At 39.1% G+C, this 20,868-nt stretch overlaps 1 protein-coding gene across 1 annotated transcript; it reads right to left on the minus strand.

Moving 5' to 3' along the window:
* Positions 1–1,271: 1,271 nt before the first annotated feature.
* Positions 1,272–20,683, minus strand: LOC141432763 (uncharacterized). The gene is made up of 7 exons (XM_074094507.1): positions 20,526–20,683; positions 11,643–11,738; positions 6,262–6,603; positions 4,823–4,985; positions 4,040–4,183; positions 2,902–3,106; positions 1,272–1,799 (listed from the first exon to the last, which is right to left on the minus strand). The coding sequence occupies exons 2-7, from the start codon at positions 11,710–11,712 to the stop codon at positions 1,611–1,613; spliced, it is 1,113 nt and encodes a 370-aa protein (XP_073950608.1). The 5' UTR covers positions 11,713–11,738; positions 20,526–20,683; the 3' UTR covers positions 1,272–1,610.
* Positions 20,684–20,868: the final 185 nt, after the last annotated feature.

Consider the following 20,868-nt stretch of genomic DNA (forward strand, 5'->3'; position numbering starts at 1 on the left):
AAGGTATCTAAATAGTTTGCACCAGGGGGGGGACAGTCGCCTATACCGTACTAATTCATGTCGATAGCGCCGCCATCTCCTTTATCTAACCTAAAATAAAACAGATTGTTGTCGTTTGTTTCAGATAGATGTCACTGAAAGCTTGAGATCACAAAATTTTATTTATTAAAAAATATTTTGTCGTTGATAATTACCGCAAAAATGAACTTTATTTTCGAAATTGACAATCGTATTGTAATTTCTAATATAAAAGTCACATAATTGTATCCGCTCAGTCGTTACAAGTATTTTTTGTGTAGCAACCCTCTATGTCAGGCCAGGCGTCTATTCGCGCTCAACAAGGAACAAGATGGCTACGTTACAATCGAAACTCAAGTGCTCAGACCACATAAAAAGTAAAGACAGTGCTGCAAACGGAAAATTGAGGCTGGTTTAAACTTAAGAAGACTGAATTCAAGCGGTCTCACTTCTCTTTGCAGCCCTGTTTTTAGTTTTTATGTGGTTTGAGCTGGGAAGCAAATCCAGTAAAGTAAAAGAATACCTGTGACTATTAATAGCTATACGTATGGATGGATATATACATCAATGGTACTAGTTACGAAATGCAGACGGCGCTTCAAAACGGTCTGCATGAATGAGACGAGAGAGGGCTCTCTTTTCCCCGTATATTATACTACTCTTTGGTTTGCACTCGCGATTGAGAACAGAACAAAACTAAAATCTAGTCTTAGCGATAAGAGAGGAAAGCTACTTATGACAAAGAAAAAATAAAGATATCATAATTATTCAGCTTAGAAGTCACATCCTTATCACGATGAAAATACTCTCGGTAGTGAAACCTTTTTGTGTTTAGATACCAAACTTAATTAATAGTAACTGGCTAAAAACTATGCAGTTAGTGCTTCTGCATATAAAAGTAGTAGGTGGTTACGTCACACCTTTAGGGTGTGTTAGACTTGAGATTTTTCAACTTGTGATTTGTTTTAAATAATTAATATCTCTTAAATTAAGGGTTTTTGGACTATATGTTATACCACATTTTATACTCTAATAAGGCTCTAGAATTGTTGGTTAAAATCTTTCGGGTTATTAAAACCCACGGTGTATAAGTATACAATTCCCCCAAGTCTTGTCCCTGCGCAAGAGTGCCCATAAGGCTGGCTGTATTGTAATGGCGTTTGGTTATGTTCGAATCTAAGGTGCGAATACTTCAAATTCTCATATTGTAGAGTAGGGGAAAGGTAGGCAGTAGGTAATGAAAGCATTACAGATAAATAACTTGGAGCACTTTATTTATTAATCACATCACATGTAATGAAAAACTTAAATAAATGATACCTTAACTTTTATTCGTCAACATCATAATTAAACTTACACAACTTTAAAAATACCTACTCTACACATAATTCCCAATCACTTTGTGTTATTAATGATACTGTGGCAACAAAAAATGATCAGACTTAACGTTAAACGAATTACAGCGATTAATTATGTAAGTTAAGATTTCTGCAGACGACGACAACACCATTTCAATAGCGAACATGGCAGCGTTGTTTCAAGCGCTATTATGTTAGTTTACTTTCAACACAACCCAGATCAGAATCACTCAACTACACTTTGGAAATAATTTCATTCGCCGGCTCTGGCGTGATAGTCCGCGACGAGGGCACGGACTCAACGGAGGCTGTGACCAGTTCCGTGGTGGCCGTGGGCTCGGACCGCACGGACTTGTTCGGGGATGGGGACACAGACGCTGCCGCCCGGCGGCGTCGCGACTTGCGTAGGTAAGGGGTCACTTTCTGCAAAAATAAGGCAATAACCCCCTGTTTCACCATCCATTGATTAAATTTATCTGACGGATGAATGTGATGCAGTCTCTGTTTTTTTTGTTCGAATAGACGGAGACGGCATCACATTTATCCGTCAAATAGAATTAATAATTGGGTGGTGAAACAGCCCCTAAATGTATCATTATTCATTAAAATAGTGACATGAACGCCGAGTTTGAGTCTATAAATTTCACTGTAGGGGGGCTACTACGAAATTCGAAAACCGCAGTTTCTATCGTACCGTCCCTCGCACTCTCATATTGATAAACATAAGCGTCAGCGGGACGGCAAGATGCGAACATCGAATTTTGCACTTCGTAGTATAGGGCCTGGTCACAAATAAAAGGTTTAGGCTTAGGTCATGCAGGCCTAAGGCCCAGTGCTGATTAAATTACTACCTATTTATTACTATAACTTTAAGGGATAAGTTCGCCTTTGTACATCTTATAATCCTGTTTTTAACCCCCGACGCAAAAAGAAGGGTGTTATAAGTTTGACCGCTATGTGTGTCTGTCAGTGGCATCGTAGCTCTTAAACGGGTGGACCGATTTTAATGCAGTTTTTTTATTTAAAAGCTGGTTTTCTTGCGATGGTTCTTAGACACGTTGTATCAAAATCAATTCAGCTGTTTTTGAGATATTGAACTTTGAAGTGACTAAGTCGGGGGTTTTCCAACTTTAGTTTTACAATACAATACAATAGGCACTATGCAGATTTTCAGGTAAGCAATATCTTAACTGTCAAACTGTCCTGGTTTTGCCTCCATTTACCTTTGCCCCGCTTAGATCGGGCTCTGCTGCCTTAGAACACCTGTGCCTAAACCACAAGGGTGGATTCAGGGGAGGGGAGGGGGTCATGCCCCCACTGTGCCCTGTGACCCCTGGCTATAAAGCTGGATCCACGCTTGGTAAACCATTGGTTTAAGAAGACACCGGACTTGACACCTATTGAGGCCTAGGCCTCAAAACCAGGGACCCGGCCATATTTGTGCAACCGCCCCGAGCAGCATCCCCGCCCCCTGCTACGAGATGAACCCACGATGTATGGTAAACCATGACGTGTCTCTACCCACCTGTTCTGGGTCCTTAGTGAGATACACCCCGGTCCGCATGAGCTGGAAGTCAGGCGCGGCGAGGCAGCGCACGATCAGCAGCGTGGCGGCGCCGGCCCAGCACACCCAGAGCCCGGCGCTGGCGGCGCGCGTCGCCTCCGCCCGGGACCCGAACTTCCACGTCGCATTCCACGAACGCTCCAGGTACACGTTCACTGATGAGCAACTGCAGGGGAAAATGGAAAATGAGGATTTTGACAACTACTGCGATTACGTAATTTCTTCAAAGAAAGGAGGAGTTTATTAGGTAACCTCGTAACCGATGACCGAGCGATTGATTCTTTTTTTTTTCAATTTGTTACCTCAAAACTCTCTGTCATTTAAGAACAGTTTTTTTTCTGGAATGGGAATAAGTACTTCCCATTGTCGTCAAGGCAATAAGCGTTATCATCTACTCCAGAAAATAATCGATGGGAAAAATTGAGAGGAAAAGACTCGTCGGAAGAAGGAAGAAATCGTGGCTCCGAAACACCTCCGAAACATCAGTGTGGACCGGTATCGCCAGTGTGGAATAACTGTTTTCTCTGGCGAGAGATAAGAAGAGATATGCGCACCGCAAGAAGCAGAAGAAAAGTCGCCAAGACCGGATCTGATAAGTGGCTGCGCGCTTTGCTCATTTATTTACATTTACATGTGTACAGTCGAACAAGTTAGGTATTCATATACCAGGGTGGAACCTTTTAATAATCATTTCACTATTATTTCCTCGAAAAAAGTATAGTATACAGGATTCAGTTGGTTCGACTGTACTTCATAATCGTGTAAGTAAACGAAAAGTGGAACGCGATACTCCGACCGCGACCGGTGAAATTCCTGGCACGTGAGGTATCCCATCTTAGGCCTCTAGGTTGGCAACGCGTCTGCAATACCCCGGTGTTGCAGATGTTTATGGGCGGTGGTGATCTCTTACCATCAGGAGACCCATTTGCTCGTTTGCCATCCAGTCAAATAAAAAAAAAATACTAGGTGTTACTTAGGTTTAAGCTGTGTTTTCGCACATAAGAAGTGAGAACGTAAATTAGGTGCGATGGTAACGGTAAACTTAAACTGGATACTGGATAGAGGATATTTTTCAACATATATCTAGTGACAATCATACGTAGTAGAATTGGTGTAGTTGTAGAAAGCGGCGCAGAATTCGCGCAGGCCGCGGTTGGTGCGCGTGAAACTGTTACCGGTGAGCCCCACTAGCACCAGCGCGAAGATCAGCGCCGGCGCCAGGATCCGCCACGGCTGCATCAACCTGGCATATTTAAAGCTGGATATTAACCCCTCACCATTCTCCTTTGACACATTCAGCGCCTAGAACCCTGACGGGTTCTCTTTTCGTAGGCAAATTTCGTAACAAAACGGAAAAATGTTGCTACTTATCAGTTACGAGCGTACCGCGTAGCTATAAGTGGGTGGGAGCGAGTGTAAAGTTCCTGTTATCTTACGTGACAGATATTACTTATTTATACTAGGGAACCGAACGTACCTACTAGCTGTTGCCTGCAACTCTCCTCCCGCCAAAATCTGGACATCTGGAAACGCTATGTCACGCACGATTTTATTGAGATACCTATATTGTATATGGGAGAATTTGGATGAAATTTGGTATGTACTCATGGATGCTGGATCTGTATGATAACATAAAGGCCCGATAGGCCCAAAAGGTTTTATCCCGATATTCCCTCGCGATCAATCTATCGCTTCTTATGTAGGTAGGTCTAGAGATAAAATAGTACATGTGCATCAAGCAACGTAAATAAAGATCACGATAAATCCGGAATTCCCATTACTGAACTTAGATACTCAATTGGAGAGTCACGGGTAAAAGCAGTGAGACATCTATTGTGTATTGCAAATGACTAAGCGAGCGATATTTTTAGTTATTAGGTACCCGGTCCTCGAGCGTCCCCCGCCAGGGCACATGACGAACAGCGTAGTCCACACCAGCGCGAACACCGTGGCCAGGATGGGCATGTACTCCGCGAACTCGCAGTCCTGGCTCGAGCCGAAGAACGTCCGCGCCACGTCCAGGGCCTCGCGGACTTCCTGGTGACCTGGTGACATGTTTACTTTACTCGTCAACTTCAAGCAAATGGGGGTGATACGAATCCCACTAATATTATAAATGAGAAAGTTAGTAAGTCTGTTTGTTTGTTACCTCATCAAGTCTAAACCGCTAAACCGATTTAAGTAGATGAAATTCGGTATACAGATACTTAGTTTGAGCCCCGAGGAAGGACATGGGATAGTTTTGTCCCGGAAAATTACATAGTTCCCGCGGGAGAGCGATAAACGAACTCCAAGATGACAGAGTTGCATATTTTCTTTGTATTCTTTAGTGACTTAATAAAAAGTACCCGTGAACGTAATATACAGCAATGAATAATCAATATACCTACCTGTGGAGGGAGGCATATTGATTCTCGAGCTCTGGCTACTGTGGAAGGCAAACTATTTTGAGCTAAATAAGTAAGCAGTATTTTAATAAGGAAAACGACGCCGTATTCATACGTAGTTTTATTCCTACTGCTAAAGTCTGGCCCTATATACTGCGAAGTGCAAAATTCGAACTTCGTATCTAGCCGTCCCACTGACGCTAATATATTATTTAATATGAGAGTGAGAGGGACGGTACGATACGAACTTCGATTTTCGAATATCGTACTCGTAGTAGCCTCCCTGTTCAGCATTTAGCGGTTATTTTTAATAGGGGTGACCGGGTATATCGGACGGCGGGTAGCCCCGGTCACTGTCGATTCTAGGCAATCACGCACACATAGATAAATAGTGCACACCTAAAAATGTTCGCAGCGCCGCTGCTCAACATTCACATCAGTACCCTTAGTGTAAGTTTTTGGTTACAAAATACGTCTCGATCGAGTTCGCGTTCAAATCTCAATATGTATGCAAACACGAACAGCGCCTCTAGCGGATTTCCATACAAATTGAGATTTTAACGCGAACGCGATCGAGACGTATTTTGTACCGAAAACTTACACTAAGGGCACAGCACCGTCCGGGTCTACCCGACTCTCCCCTGGCTTAATAAAGACTGTAACTGGTCAGTCTTATAAAATCTTACAGGTTCTTGCAACTTACCAACACACTCAGTAGGTATACATAGTTTTAGTTCTTTTATAATTATTTCAGAAATTATCAGACTCCTGTGATTACCGATTAAGTTATGTTGTTGATTTACTTTACCTAATGGTCAGCATTTTAAGGCAATTACATACGCGGCGGGGAATTTTGTTATACCAGCATTATTAGGGCGGGTACATAATATAATAAATACATACCTATACCTTCCCCAGTTTCCCTTAGACTTACCACTATCAGACTCATATCCAGGGTCATATGCGCTGCTGCTGCTGTTATCTGCTTCTTTTTTTGTTTTTCCAGCCATCGTGCTGCTATCACTAGGGACGGCGACAGTCGTTGCTTGAGCGTCACTTGTTTCAGTTACATCAGTCTCATTCTTTACTACAGGAACAACAGTTCCACTCGATTCATCTCCATCTTCACTATGAACGAAAACGGTGACGTTTGTAAATTCGATCGTCGGCGCAACCAAAACACATCGGTCTTCCACCATATACATCGTGCTTTGTAGGAATATGTAGTTGAGCATTCCGAATACCGCGGCAAACGCGAATATTATTATATGCCATGCTGTAATAGAAGGAAATAGGAAAATTAATGCATTAGTTGTGATAATTTATAATCAAGGTTACTAATAACATTAACTAAACTTGAGTAAGTACATACCTACATCAAATTTTTAAAGATTCTAGTGTTTCACCCCACTATAATATTATAAACTAGCTTTTGCCCGCGAATGCGTCCGTGTAGAATTCGTTTATCGCTATCCCGCGTGAACTATGCAATTTTCCGGGTTAAAAACTATCCTATGTCCTTCGCTGGGACTCAAACTATCTGTATACCGAATTTCATCTAAATCGGTTTAGACGAGAAAAGATAACAAACAATGAATCAAACAGACTTACAAACTTTCGCATTTATAATGTTAGTGGGATTAGCTAGGTACAGTCATTAATTGCAAATTTTAAAATGCGATTGTATCAATACACGGCTGTTTACCTGTTTATTATCTAATCTATATAGGCTCCGTTATCATTATCCTTATCACTCTAAGTAAGTACTAGCTAAAAGTTGAACGAGTTACTTAAAAAGTAGCTAGAGAAATAGAGACGCGCTGCTATCTTTGACCTATCTAACTAATATATATTTAGCCCGCATTGTACTTATGATTATATTTATAACAATCATGATAATTTATCGATCATGAATTGATCTTATTATAATTTCTTATGTCCAGATTATTCGAACTTAACAGTTTTTGAATGATCTCTATGTGTATTTGGGTATAAACTTCCCTTTTTTGGTCTAATTTAGCAAGTCGGGATTTTTAAACAGCCCCGAATCTTAGGGGGGCAAACTTTTGCCCCGGGCGGCAGTTTCATGGGGCGCCAAATCCTTGAGACAAGAAATGAAGATTAAAAGAAGAAAAATGCTACTCATTGTCAGTTTTAACAGTTTTTCTCAAACACTGAAGGGAGGGGGCGCCACCATCTAGGTTTTGCCATGGTTTTGCCCCGGCCCGGTCACAGAATAGATAATAGTGCCCCGGTTCGAAAAAATCGTAGATCCCGAGCTGTTTTTAACAGTTAAAAAATCTTAAAACAGATAAGTTTTTGGATATTATTTTCTTGGTAATTTATTTCAGCTTATCAAACCCTTATTCGAAAAATAGACAAAAATTACATAGGTAATTAAAAGACTATCAACGGATACTTTTTCATAATCTAAAAAAACAGATTAGTATGTCAATATCCTTGCACGGTAGAGAGAGTTCCCCTCAAAAATTCCTACATCGGAATAATAAATCTCAGTGAAATCTGCTGAAAATCTTTATTAATATATTTTTTTTTTTTTTTTTTTTCGACTGGTTGGCAAACGAGCAAGTGGGTCTCCTGATGGTAAGAGATCACCACTGCCCATAGACACTCGCAACACCAGGGGGATTGCAGATGCGTTGCCAACCTAGAGGCCTAAGATGGGATACCTCAAGTGCCAGTAATATTACCTTATATCATAGAAAAAACGTAAAAAATAGTGTATGAATATTTAGCAGTCGTTTACGTTATCTACGATGTTTGCAGTAGGGCTACTACGAAACTCGAAACTCGAAGTTCGTGTCGTGCGGTCCCTTTCGCTCTCGTATTAAATAGTATAAGTGTCAGAGAGACCGCACGACACGAACTTTGAGTTTCGAGTTTCGTAGTAGCCCTGCTGGTTAAAGCGGGCCCCGCAGTTTGGAGGCACGGCCTGGTGAGGTCATTTATATATAAAGCTCGCTGCGCGTGCGGCGCGCCGCTATAATTGTACTCGCCCACGTCTCGACAAAAAATGATTAGATCATTACATTAAACAGGAAGTTAAATATGGCCATTTAGCTACAAGTCATCGCATACTGTTTTGTGCTAGATTATTTAAAGTACCAAAATGTGGTAGTAGTACAAACTTAGATACTTTTTTATGTACCTATTCTAAATAGTCAAAATACCACCAACGGGACTTATTACGCTAACACACAAGAGTAATATTTACCTCGACGTTTCGGCAACATTGCAGTGGCCGTGGTCTGTTGCCGAAACGTCGAGGTAAATATTACTCGTGCGTGTGTGGTTAGCGTGATAAGTCGTTGGTGTGGTATTTTGACTATGAGTGAAAATCACGAAAGTTTAAACGTTATAGGTATTCTAATGCCAACAAACGGGCATGTATTCGCCTCATGGAAATCTACAGCACTATTTAGCACCGGCCCTGGAGCAGACCAAGAGGAGCGGTCGCTCTAGGCACCAGACGGCAAAGGGCGCTCTCAGTGTCCAGGGCAAAATACAAATATGATGGCGCCTTTTAAGAGACGCAAAAGCGTATTAGCGTAGTAAGTAAATCCCGCTCTACCTTGATGAAGGGATAGACCCGGCGCTGATGGTACGGTCTTCGCCTGCAATGGAAACCTACAGCACGATTTGGACTGCTGGTGCGGTGTCAGGCATGTAACGATACACTTGCCATTTAATAGTACCTAATCGCCACAGTTATTAAAACTGATAGTATTAATCCATACCAATATTAGAAATGCGAAAATAACTCGGATCTGTCTGTCTGTCTGTCTGTTACGCTTTCACACCTAAACCGCTGAACCGATTTTGATGAAATTTGGTACAGAGATAGAATAGACCTTGGGAAAGAACATAATAGGTTATCTTTTATCGCGAAAAAGATGCGTTAAGGGGTTGAAATAGGGGACGAAAGTTTATATGGTGGAAGTTCGTCGCTGGCAAAGATAAAATCATGAAATTTGGCATTTAGGCACTTAATACTTATGGTCCGCCCGGATTGCTACCACCATCTTGCTTGCTAATCCTGCCGTGAAGCAGAAGTGCTTGCACTGTTGTGTTTCGGCGTGGAGAGTAAGACAGCCGGTGAAATTACTGGCACGTGAGGTATCCCATCTTAGGCCTCTAGGTTGGCAACGCGTCTGCAATACCCCTGATGTTGCAGATGTTTATGTAAATCGATAAATCCTATGAAACTCGGCATTTAGGCATATGTATAGGATATTTGTTTTAGCGATTTTTTTTATTCTACCTGTGACCCCTGTAATCAAATAGGTGTTGAAAGTTTATACCTATAGAAGGTCGTCATCATCATTTGGCCAATAGGAAAGTAGGTTGGATGCCATTCAATATGTTGCTGAATTAAGGTGTATGCCAATTGCCAATCAGTACATTTGTCGAACACATAAATGACAGCTTAAAAAAAACCTAGGTAATAATATGCATTATAAGAATTAGGTAGTTACCGTTATGAAAAACAATATTATGAGTTCAAATGTTTCTTATTAATGCCATTATTAATAAGAAAATTATGATATTTGTCTGTTATGAAGGAAAAATTTATGAAAAACAACATTATGAGTTGAGATATGTTTTTAGTAATGACATTATGAGTACCTACCTACAAAAAATATGAACTGTCTGTTATGAATTCCGTAATTAGTAATAAAATTTTATAAACAAAAAAGTATGAGAAATAAAATTGTGAAGAGTGGTTATTATGAACACAAATCGGTAGTAAAATAAAAAATAAGAATAAGAATTTTATGAGAGTCAATATGGACCCAAGTTTGACCGCTATGTGTGTCTGTGGCACCGTGTAGCTCTAAAACGGATGGACCGATTTGAATGCGGTTTTTATTATTTTAAATCAGATTTTCTAGCGATGGTTTTTAGATATGTTTCATCAAAATCGGTTAAACCATTTTTGAGATATTGAACTTTGAAATGACAAAGTCGGGGGTTCCCAACTTTTTGTGGGTTGGTTATTTAAATTGAACAGCGTTTTTATCGCACCCATCAGATACAAATACAGCTCAATGTTCCTTTTTAATTTGCAGGAGTGTTTAATGAGGTAATTAACAACGAGTATTAGGTAATTACTTACCTATATAGTGCTGGGTAATTATAATATGTTACATGCTTATTAAGTTATCTGTAATGTTGTGTGTATCCTGTACCTACAATATATTATAATTACTAAGTATCTGTGTGCGTCTAGACTACGAGTAGAAGATTTTTTTATGTAGGGTAGTGACCTGCTGAAACTACCAAGCCGATTCTAAAAATACAATACAATACAATAAAAAGACTCTTTATTGTACACCAGAAATAGTAAGCGAAATAACCTCAAAAGGACCACTGCAAAAATATAAAAAAACACGATTTAATTTCGTGAAACACAAATAATAATTACGTAGTCTAATTAGTATTAAAATAGTTTTCAATTTAAAACTGTTGGCTAAATAATTAAATATGCAAGCTTTTAAAACGTCACTTCATGAACAATAAAAGAAAAGAAAAAACCGCGCAACAATTTTTTTTTGCTATTTGAATTTGGAACAGATAATATTGTAATTTTGAACAAAACATTGTTTTTTTTCTCGCTTTCAAAGTGAAAAGTAGAGTGCTTAACGCGAGACTAAACAACCATAATGCCACTCGAACTAAATGTAGCCACCCGAGCAGAGCGAAGGTGGCTAAAAATAACGTGTCATTATGGCTTGTTTTAGTCCCTTGTTGAACAATCTACTATAAAAAAATAAAACGAAAAATATAAATTTACGTACCTAAGTAATTGGTTACAAATCTTGTTTTTACTTATTTTAGTGCCTTCGTGTAGTGCCTATATTTACATTACCTAGGTACCTACATGACAAAATAGGTGATAAGTAAACAAGTGTAAACATGCGACGGTGATTGTTTACTAGGTTGTGTTTTGATTTGTTTTTTTCATTTACACCTCTGCCGCAACTCGCGAAGATGTCCATTAAGATTTCATTATACTCTACCTACTTACTTACGTAGTAATATGTAATAGTGGGTTAAGTAAATACTTATATAGCTTGAACCTATTTAGCGACGAGTTGCCATGCAACAATTTTATTATGGGGGGATTAAGGATATGAATATACGTATACCTACTATTCATAAGCTAGGTAGCTATTAAGTAGTTTGACCTTTCTGAGCAAATTCTTCTAGCAATTTCTATAGTTTCACCATTTTATGGACGAAATAATCAGATCTAAGTAATTGAACAGAAAATGTACCTTTTTAAAACCTCACCTTTCCAAACTTTGAGGTGCCTCCCCGCCCGCTCCTCTAACTCTAAATAGTCATAAAGAAGAATCGCCATTTCAACAGCGTCATTTCATTTCCATTCTGAAACAAAATAAATATCATTAAATCATTACAGTACCTAGTAAAAGATCATAAGTACATGGCAAGGACACATGCGCACACATTTCAGTGACCGTTCGTGAACTTAGACTCTGGGGGTCCACCCGGACCAATCAGACATTTGGTCAAATTTCAAATTTCAAAAAATTCAAATCCTTTATTCAGCAGTAAATAGGCCGCAACTGACACTTTTACACGTTATTTTTTAAACTACCAGCGCTTTCGGAAAGACCATCATTGCCAAGAAGAATATGCGCCACAAGAAACTTGGACTGATTGTGTTATACCTACTTTTTTTTATTCTACTGGATGGCAAACGAGCAAGTGGATCTCCTGATGGTAAGAGATCACCTAGAGGCCTAAGATGGGATACCTCAAGTGCCAGTAATTTCACCGGCTGTCTATCTCTCCACGCCGAAACACAACAGTGCAAGCACTGCTGCTTCACGGCAGGATTAGCGAGCAAGATGGTGGTAGCAATCCGGGCGGACCTTGCACAAGGTCCTACCACCTGAAAAACTACCTACTTAAATAAGGTCCTACTTACTTAAATAAGGTTACCTTTAGATGTGATGGCCACAATAGGTACCTACTGGAGCAATAAATAGGCTGTCCAGAATAACAATGTAGGAACTTCATGAGGTGGTAAAGTGGAGTGTTAGAAGGAGTTTGAACCCCAGAGCCAGATTTGGTGACTAGATTTGGAATGGGAACAATTTCCGATTCAAAGCTGACTACGAAACGGGAATCCTATTAGGAACATCTCGAAGCTTCTAAATATGAGAAGCTAGCAAAGTAGCTGAGCAAGCGAAAAATATTTCCGATTAGCTGGCTACCAAAACCAAATCTCGTAAGATTGAAATACAAATACCTATGTCTAGTCAATGTCTGATAATTTTTTGTCTACACGGCTATATGCTTACTAATTTAGGGATTACTGGCAGCATTCCTCATTCAAAAATATCACGCACTTAAATATTTAAGTACTTACCTAGGGTTCAAACTCTCCCTAAAATACTGACCTACCTATCGCCTGAAGTGTTACATCGTTATTCCGGACATTCTGTATACCTACTGCCGTGTCAAACCTCTCATTGACAACACTCCCAAACCCATTAAAACTTGACACAAAGGTGTCATCTAATTAACAAAACATGACAAATGCTTTGCTGAAGGCCCTTGAGACCTGCATAATTAAATTTATGAGTTAGGGAGTTGCCTCGAGGATACCGTTAACCCTTTTGTTATGTTTTAATTAGGACATACTCGTAAATATCGATTATTCAAGGCACCGATTTTATGGATGCGAACTAGTTACCTTAGTGTCAGGATAAATTTAAGGAAAGAGGATGGAGAAACCTTCACTAGAGGGGGTCTCTAGATAGAACTCTTTTTTTACAGTATTTTTAACCCCCGACGCAAAAGAGGGGTGTTTTAAGTTTCACCGCTATGTGTGTCTGTCTGTCTGTGTGCCGTCTGTGAAACTGTAGCTCTTAAACGGGTGGACCGATTTGAATGCGGTTTTTTTATTTGAAAGCAGGTTTTGTAGGTACAACACAATTTTCGAGATTACCTGTCTCATACTCGTACTACAGTCGAACAAACTGAATCATGTGTACCACGCATCGTCATGTGGACCTTTGTGCTACTAATGTCATTGGCATCCCATACTTAGTTTTTGTCAAGGAAATCATAGTGAAATAGATTTAAGTATTAACCTGGGACTATACAGTACATGCCAGATCTGCTCTACTTCCACAACGTATGACATAAATGTACCCTCTCTTAATTAAGCTGTTACAAATGTTATTTCTATTTACAGCTTATCCGGTGTGAATTCCAAGATTGCGGATGGATGCATCGGAAAATAACAAGAAATATTAATGAAAAGAAGAGAAAATTTAGGGCAGCGGAAGTTTTGGATGCAGTAATGCAGGATACCATAATTCAAAAAATAAATAATAATGTGTGCCCTCCGAGTGACCTACAAGGGTATATACGTTGTTTATTTTTTTATATGATAGGGGAAGACGAGCAGGAGGGTCACCTGATGGAAAGCAATCACTGCCGCCCATGGACATCCAAGGGAGAGAGAGAGAAAGAGATCCCTTCAGGGATAAGTCCGCCTTTGTACTTAACTTTATTTATTTTTTCTGTAACCTTTTTGCATTTGCTTTTTGTATAATAAAGAGTATAAATAAACAAATAAACAAACAGTTTCTTGAAGATCGCCAAGTTGTACCAACGAGTATCTACCGGTCCGAAAACCGGGATTTTGTTGAAGTATCAAATGTGATCTATTAAATTGGTTTTACTTCAGTTAAAATAATATTTTTTTGCTAAAAAGTCATTTTTAGTACTTATAGTAGTTTATTTCTGACTATACATATATGTGTCCATACCAAGTTTCAAGTCGGTGCCTTTAATCGTTGATCCAACCTGCGGAGACGACACTGGCCTTACCAGCAGAATTCCACTACCAGATAATTGTATTTTCGCCGACTTACATTATGTATGCCACCTTCCTATTATTATTTCAGCTGAATCGGATACCAGGATCGAAAATAGTTTGGCAAATTTTAAAACAGACTGTGGTTTGACCTATGGCCTCTCCTGCAGATCGTGGGTTCAAACCCGGGCTTGCACTGCACCTCTGAGTTTTTCGAAATTCATATATGGGAAATTACATTTGAAATCTACCACGAGCTTATCGGTGAAGGAAAACATCGGAGGAAACCTGCACAAATCTGCGAAGCAATTCAATGGTGTGTGTCAAGTTCCCAATCGGCACTGGGCCGCGTGGGAACTATGGCCAAGGCCCTCTCATTCTGAGAGGAGGCCTGTCCCCAGTACTGGGAAGTGTATAGGTAAGGATGATGATGATAATGATAATTAAGACTTGGTCTCCTGGGAGTCTTAAGACCTCATGACGTTCGACGCTTTCATAAGTGGTACCTACTTCCAATACTATATATGTACCTACTTAGCCTAGATATGTATAGGTAGGTAGGTACGTATGTTGCCGCGCTACAATAGTCTTTGTCTCAATACGTGACCAGTGAGCAAATAACGTGGGTGCAAGTGTGCAAGTCAAATTACATAGTCGTACAAACAGAAGCAGCAGTTTCAAGACCTTTACGCAAATCTCGCTAAGATTCAACTAATGTTGAGGTCATGGGTTGGTCATACTCGTAGCTAAATAAATGTTGTGTCATAGGGCCATCAAAGTTATGTGTTCATCGCAGATGACGCCATACTCGTATACAATGTTATTGGTGGTCGAATTTAAAATTATGTCAGTCGAAAATACCGTAATAATAGAAAAAATCTGATCACAAAAAATCATAAATTATGTACTTATGTAGTATGAAAACTCTATTGTACGTACAAAAGAAAATACTTAATTAATTATGTTTGTTTTTTAATGCGGCGGGGGGCTTCGCCCCCCGTCCCCCCTTTGATTACCGTACCTCTTTTACTGGTGGCTGTTCGTTCCGTTACAAATACAATTCTAACCTAACCTAATAAAATAATCCACTTTTTCTTGTCATAATTGTTTTACCATTTACCGTTTTTACTCGTATATTTACCACTACTTACACTAATCAAGAAATAGTGCTTAATTTATTTTCGGACATAGATTTGGACAGGATTTCGGCTAAAAATACATTATAGGTAGTATGCTAAAAAATATGCATAATAAAATTCGGCCATGTTAAAAATAATTATGCTAATATAATATTCCGAACTAAATTTCGGCAAGTGTAAAATAAATTATGCGAGACTTGTTATTATGCGTAATAAGGTTCGGGGCATTACAAAATATGCCATGCCAGATGTCACCCAGCGCAGATCTATATTTGCCTACTTCATACTATACGTAGGTACTTAGGTTCTTTATTAGTTTGCTGTGACATGGTCCCATTGGGTGAATAATAAATAATAAATCCTACTGTTATTTGATTCCGCCTGATCAATATTGTTCTTACTGAAATTGATTAATGCCCAGCCGAATATAGCTTTAATCAATTTAAGTGCTTTTATATAGGATTCGATCAGGAATTCGGTTCAGCCTCGAGGCAGTCTGGCGGTTCGCCAGCTACAACGTAGTGTCCTAATTCTTGAACAAACGCGAGCACGTACAGCATGACAAATGTAACAGCGTGTTTTGATAGGTTTCAGGAGAGACCGAGGCAAATATATTGCAGATTTGGAAAGTTTACGCATGTTTCATGTCTGATTAAGTTTTTGGTGCTAAATTAGGTCATCGTGTCAGTATTTTAGCGTGTATTATTAGCATTATCGAACAAGCTGTTTAAAAACTGGTGCACGTATTCAATGCTATGAATTATGCGTTAATTAAAAATAATGACTGTACCTACGGCTCCCACGAGAGATTATTGTTAGACCAAATGATTTGATTTATCCTCGTTATGGTGATTTTCCACCGACAAGGCGAGACGAGACGAGGCGAGACGAGAATTGAAATGTGTATGCATTCTCGCGCGCCCCCCGCGATCCGCCGCGGGCCGCCGCCATAGAAATCTCAATTCTCGTCTCGCCGGTGGAAAATCACATAAGTAAGTATACTCGTATCCCACTAACATTATAAACAAAAATGTGAAAGTTTGTAAGCTCAGACTATAGAAAATAATGCCTTCCTATGATCTGAGTTTGTAAGTCTGTTTGTTTATTTGTTTGTGTGTTATCATCACGTCACGTCTAAGCCGATGAACTGATGTAAATAAAATTCGATATACAGATAGTTTGAGTCCTAGGGAAGGCCATAGGACAATTTTTAGCCCGGAAAATTGCAGCCTCTGCTCTCGCACATCTCTGGTAGAAACGCACTCGCGCCGGAGCGCTTTGCCCTTCGACTAGCGCAAAAAACTATCCACTTCCCACGTCACTCATCGAGGATGTGGTTTTAGGATTAGGATTATAATAATATCATGATCAACTTAAGTTAAGACGAGGCATTCGAAATTTTTGCAGTTTATTTTACGAAAGTAAAGTAAGCAAAGTAAGCAAAGTACTTGACATACGCAAATGAAATTTTAATATGTTATTTTTCATTAAGTATATATTCTAACGAACTGGGTGAGGATAACACGATTAGAGACAACTTGCTCGATAGATTTTTATTCCAAAGAAAGGTCTTTTTAGTTTCTTTTATTAGTATAAACACTTCGAAATTTATTTACATTTGGGGTTTCGGAAACAGGGGGGCTACTACGAAATTCGAAAATCGAAGTTCGCTCTTTCTCCTATTAAATAATATTAGCGTCAGCGGGACGGAAAGATATGAAGCTCGAATTTTGCACTTCGTAGTTATAGAGCCAGGCCCTATACCTACTTACTACGAAAAATTTGGTGGTAGGACCTTGTGCAAGGTCCGTCCGGATTGCTACCACCATCTTGCTCGCTAATCCTGCCGTGAAGCAGCAGTGCTTGCATTGTTGTGTTTCGGCGTGGAGAGTAAGACAGCCGGTGAAATTACTGGCACTTGAGGTATCCCATCTTAGGCCTCTAGGTTGGCCACGCATCTGCAATCCGCTGGTGTTGCAGGTGTCTATGGGCGGTGGTGATCTCTTACCATCAGGAGACCCACTTGCTCGTTTGCCATCCAGTCGAATAAAAAAAAACTTCGTGTCTTTCCGTCCCGCTGACGCTAATATTATTTAATAGGAGAGTGAGTTGGACGGTAGGTACAATACGAACTTCGATTTTCGAATTTCGTAGTAGCCCCCCTGTTTCCGAAACCCCACATATAAATAAATTAACAAGAATTGCTCGTTTATACATATAAGATGCTATCTGAATCTGAGCTACTACGTCTCGTAATCTCGTTAACGACATGACGTAATCTCATTTGATATTCGGTTTTTATAGAGGTCTATTTCGCTCCGCACGACGCGACGGGACGCATTGTCCATACAATGTCAGTAGCATTTGCTACAATTCCAATACGAATCAATTATGTCATTTACGGCAATTGGCAACCGACAATTGCTCTGAGCATTGTGATGTCTTTCTTTGCTGCTGCAAAGTTGTTGCGTTGATTAGCGTTGTAGATAGACATATACGGGTACGATATCAACATATATATATAAACTTCATAAACCGGCCGGCCGGGGTGGCGGGGACGACCGGATGGCTAAGTGGTTAGAGAACCTGACTACGAAGTTTGAGGTCCTGGGTTCGAATCCCGGCCGGGGCAGATATTTGTGTGAGTAACACGAATGTTTGTTCTCGGGTCTTGGATGTTTAATGTTTAATATGTATTTAAGTATGTATTTATCTATATAAGTATGTTTATCCGTTGCCTAGTATCCATAGTACAAGCTTTGCTTAGTTTGGGACTAGGTCAATAGGTGTCAAATGTCCCATGATATTTATTTTATTTATTTATTTATTAATCGATATTTACGTACCTAAATATTCCATGATTAACTTGATATACGTAACGTAATTTTTCTCAGAAATCATCAGCTTTACAGGATTGTTATAATTAACTTTTACCTTGATCAAGGTACGCGGAACAAAATCCAAATTTAATTCATACAATTAGTAATGACCGCGATAGTCTAAAATATTGTGTTATAATTAAATTCCTAATCTGATCTAAAAAAAACTTAAAATATTTGCAAAAGCGCCTGGTTAACACAACTGGAGACCAAAGGGCCGGCAGCTAAGTGTCTCCTTCAAAGAATTAGCATACCTATTTACTATTACTAATACATACTTACATCATAGGTACTCATCATCATCATTTCATATTATCACTCATTTCACATTTCATTACCTATCTAGGTATAATACATACCTTTAAACGAGCAATTCTTGTATTGTATATATATATTTCGGGGATCTCGGAAACTTACTTAGTCAGTGCCATTGCCAGTGAATACCTACGACAATTATAACCTAACTTTTTTGTAAGCTTCCTAACTACATAGGTACTATAAGTGTATTTTTTAGTTTCTACTTGTTTCTGGTTTATTAACCTACTTATGTCATACCTGCGGTAGTAAGGACATTAATAAGGACTTTAGGTCGTTGGTACAAAGAAAAGTAGTTTGGGGTCTTATGGGTGAAGACCAAAAAGTTGCAGACCGTTAAAGTTGCGTTAGCAGGTAGTTATAATTTCCATTAACTTTTTCCATTGTGACACGAAAATTAATCATACATTTGTATGGATTTGTATTAATCGATCATTTTCGTGTCCCAATGGAAAAAGTTAATGGAAATTATAACTACCTGCTAACGCAGCTTTAACGGTGTGTAGCTTTTTGGTCTTCACCCTTATAATGATTATAAACTAAGGGCCTGTTCCACCACTTGTTGGCTAACTTTAAAAGTGTCAGATAAAAGAAATGCCGTCTTTATTTATTCGGACAAAACAAACAGAGACGGCAACACTGATATCCGTCACTTAAAGTTAGTCGAAAAGTGGTGAAACAATGCTATTAAATCATGAAAATTACGTCGTCCGTAATTACCCGGTATAATATATTTTAAATCCTCAAAACTGTTCACTAAATAAAAATCCCGAACAATACCTAAGCAGCCGTGTTACAAGGAAATATTTTAAAAAAAGCTTCCGCTATGTTATTAAGCTAGATATAATGTCGAGGTTGGTGTAAAATAAATTATAATTAATAGTATATTAGTAGGTACCTATAGGGTTCCATACCCAAAAGGAGCTACGCGGGACCCTTTTACGAAGGTTTCGCTGACGATAGGTTGTTGGTTGGGCGATTAGGTATTCGAGCCTTTGAACCCCCTCATTTTTCTGGTCACCTTTAAGGAATTTAGATTTTGATGTCGTTTTTGATTATTTGATAGAGTTCCTGCATTTCTACCAGTACCCTTAGTGTAAGTTTTCAGTTACAAAATACATCTCAATCGCGTTCGCGTTAAAATCTCAATTTGTATGGAAACACGAACATCGCAAACGTTCCGCTAGAGGCGCTGTGCCTGTTTCCATACAAATTGAGATTTTAACGCCAACGCGATCGAGACGTCTTTGTAACCGAAAACTTACACTAAGGGTACAGGTAACTGAATATAGAAGTTACAATTGTATCAGACTATTATGCCATTTTTACAGAAAAGTGTCCAGAAAAATAATACGGTTGGAACGCTCGCATAATCGGCTGTTAGGTACGTCTGCGAATTCGCTTGGACTTGGCCTGTTTTTATACCTTCTTCGATAAAGGTACCTACCGGATAAAATGGAGTAAGTATTGGATTTAACAGTAAAACCAAAGGTTGAGCCTCGAATTTATTTTATAGCATGGCAGCATCGAGCCGGAAGGTCAAGGCTACTTCAAGGATAACCCTGTCTTCACTCACGGTCTATTGCCCCTTTAGAGCGTGACATAACTCGAGTTAATATACCGATATATATATATATATATATATATATAAAAGCTTACAGACTTAAGCAACGCGACAGACTTAAGCAAGGTTTATGTTATGAATTACGATTTTACTAATATCCTCTTTTGAAGTTAAGACACATATTCGTTAAAAAAATAGTAATAGTTAGTAGTAGTTATTTAATTAAAAACAAAACTGTCCTATACTTAACAAACTTACATTCATAAAATAAAAATAAAACAAAAATAAAATAAGTTTTTAAGGTAGTTTTAGCTCTCGAGTTCACGACCCAAGCTCTTATACCGTTAAAACTGTTAACTTAGATTTCAATAAATTAGGTACTCAACTCAATGTATTAATTTTAGTCGTTTATTTGATACCAACCTCAAAGTCCTTCAAACCGCATACTATAGATAACACCGATAGCAATCCATTTCACATTTTAATTTATAATTCTACACTCGAAATACCGCGGGTGTGATAGCGGCGAACACAGGCTGTCGTAGCACACATGCCGCGTAGACTGACTACGGAATGAATATAAAATTCTGCGATACTATATACATTTCGGTCTGCGGCATGAGTGACAGGGACACAAAGAAAACATGTCCTATCAAACACCACGGATGAAAAGGACAGCTGTTGGCTTTTGTTTACTTGATTCAGCCACATGATGTCATGGTAACATCGCCATATTATTTTTATTTTAACTTCGGTTGGCGTTCAT

This window comes from Choristoneura fumiferana, chromosome 11 (genome assembly GCF_025370935.1).
Source record: "Choristoneura fumiferana chromosome 11, NRCan_CFum_1, whole genome shotgun sequence".
Taxonomy (NCBI): Eukaryota; Metazoa; Arthropoda; class Insecta; order Lepidoptera; family Tortricidae; genus Choristoneura; species Choristoneura fumiferana.

What these genes read in the sequence shown, in the direction of transcription:
- LOC141432763 (XM_074094507.1), bottom strand. Translation starts at nt 11,712, where the DNA reads ATGGCGATTCTTCTTTATGACTATTTAGAGTTAGAGGAGCGGGCGGGG. An exon ending in AACTACACCAATTCTACTAC is followed by an intron (nt 3,107 to 4,039) that starts GTATGATTGTCA and finishes TTTCCCCTGCAG; the next exon opens with TTGCTCATCAGTGAACGTGT. An exon ending in TCACTAAGGACCCAGAACAG is followed by an intron (nt 1,800 to 2,901) that starts GTGGGTAGAGAC and finishes TTATTTTTGCAG; the next exon opens with AAAGTGACCCCTTACCTACG.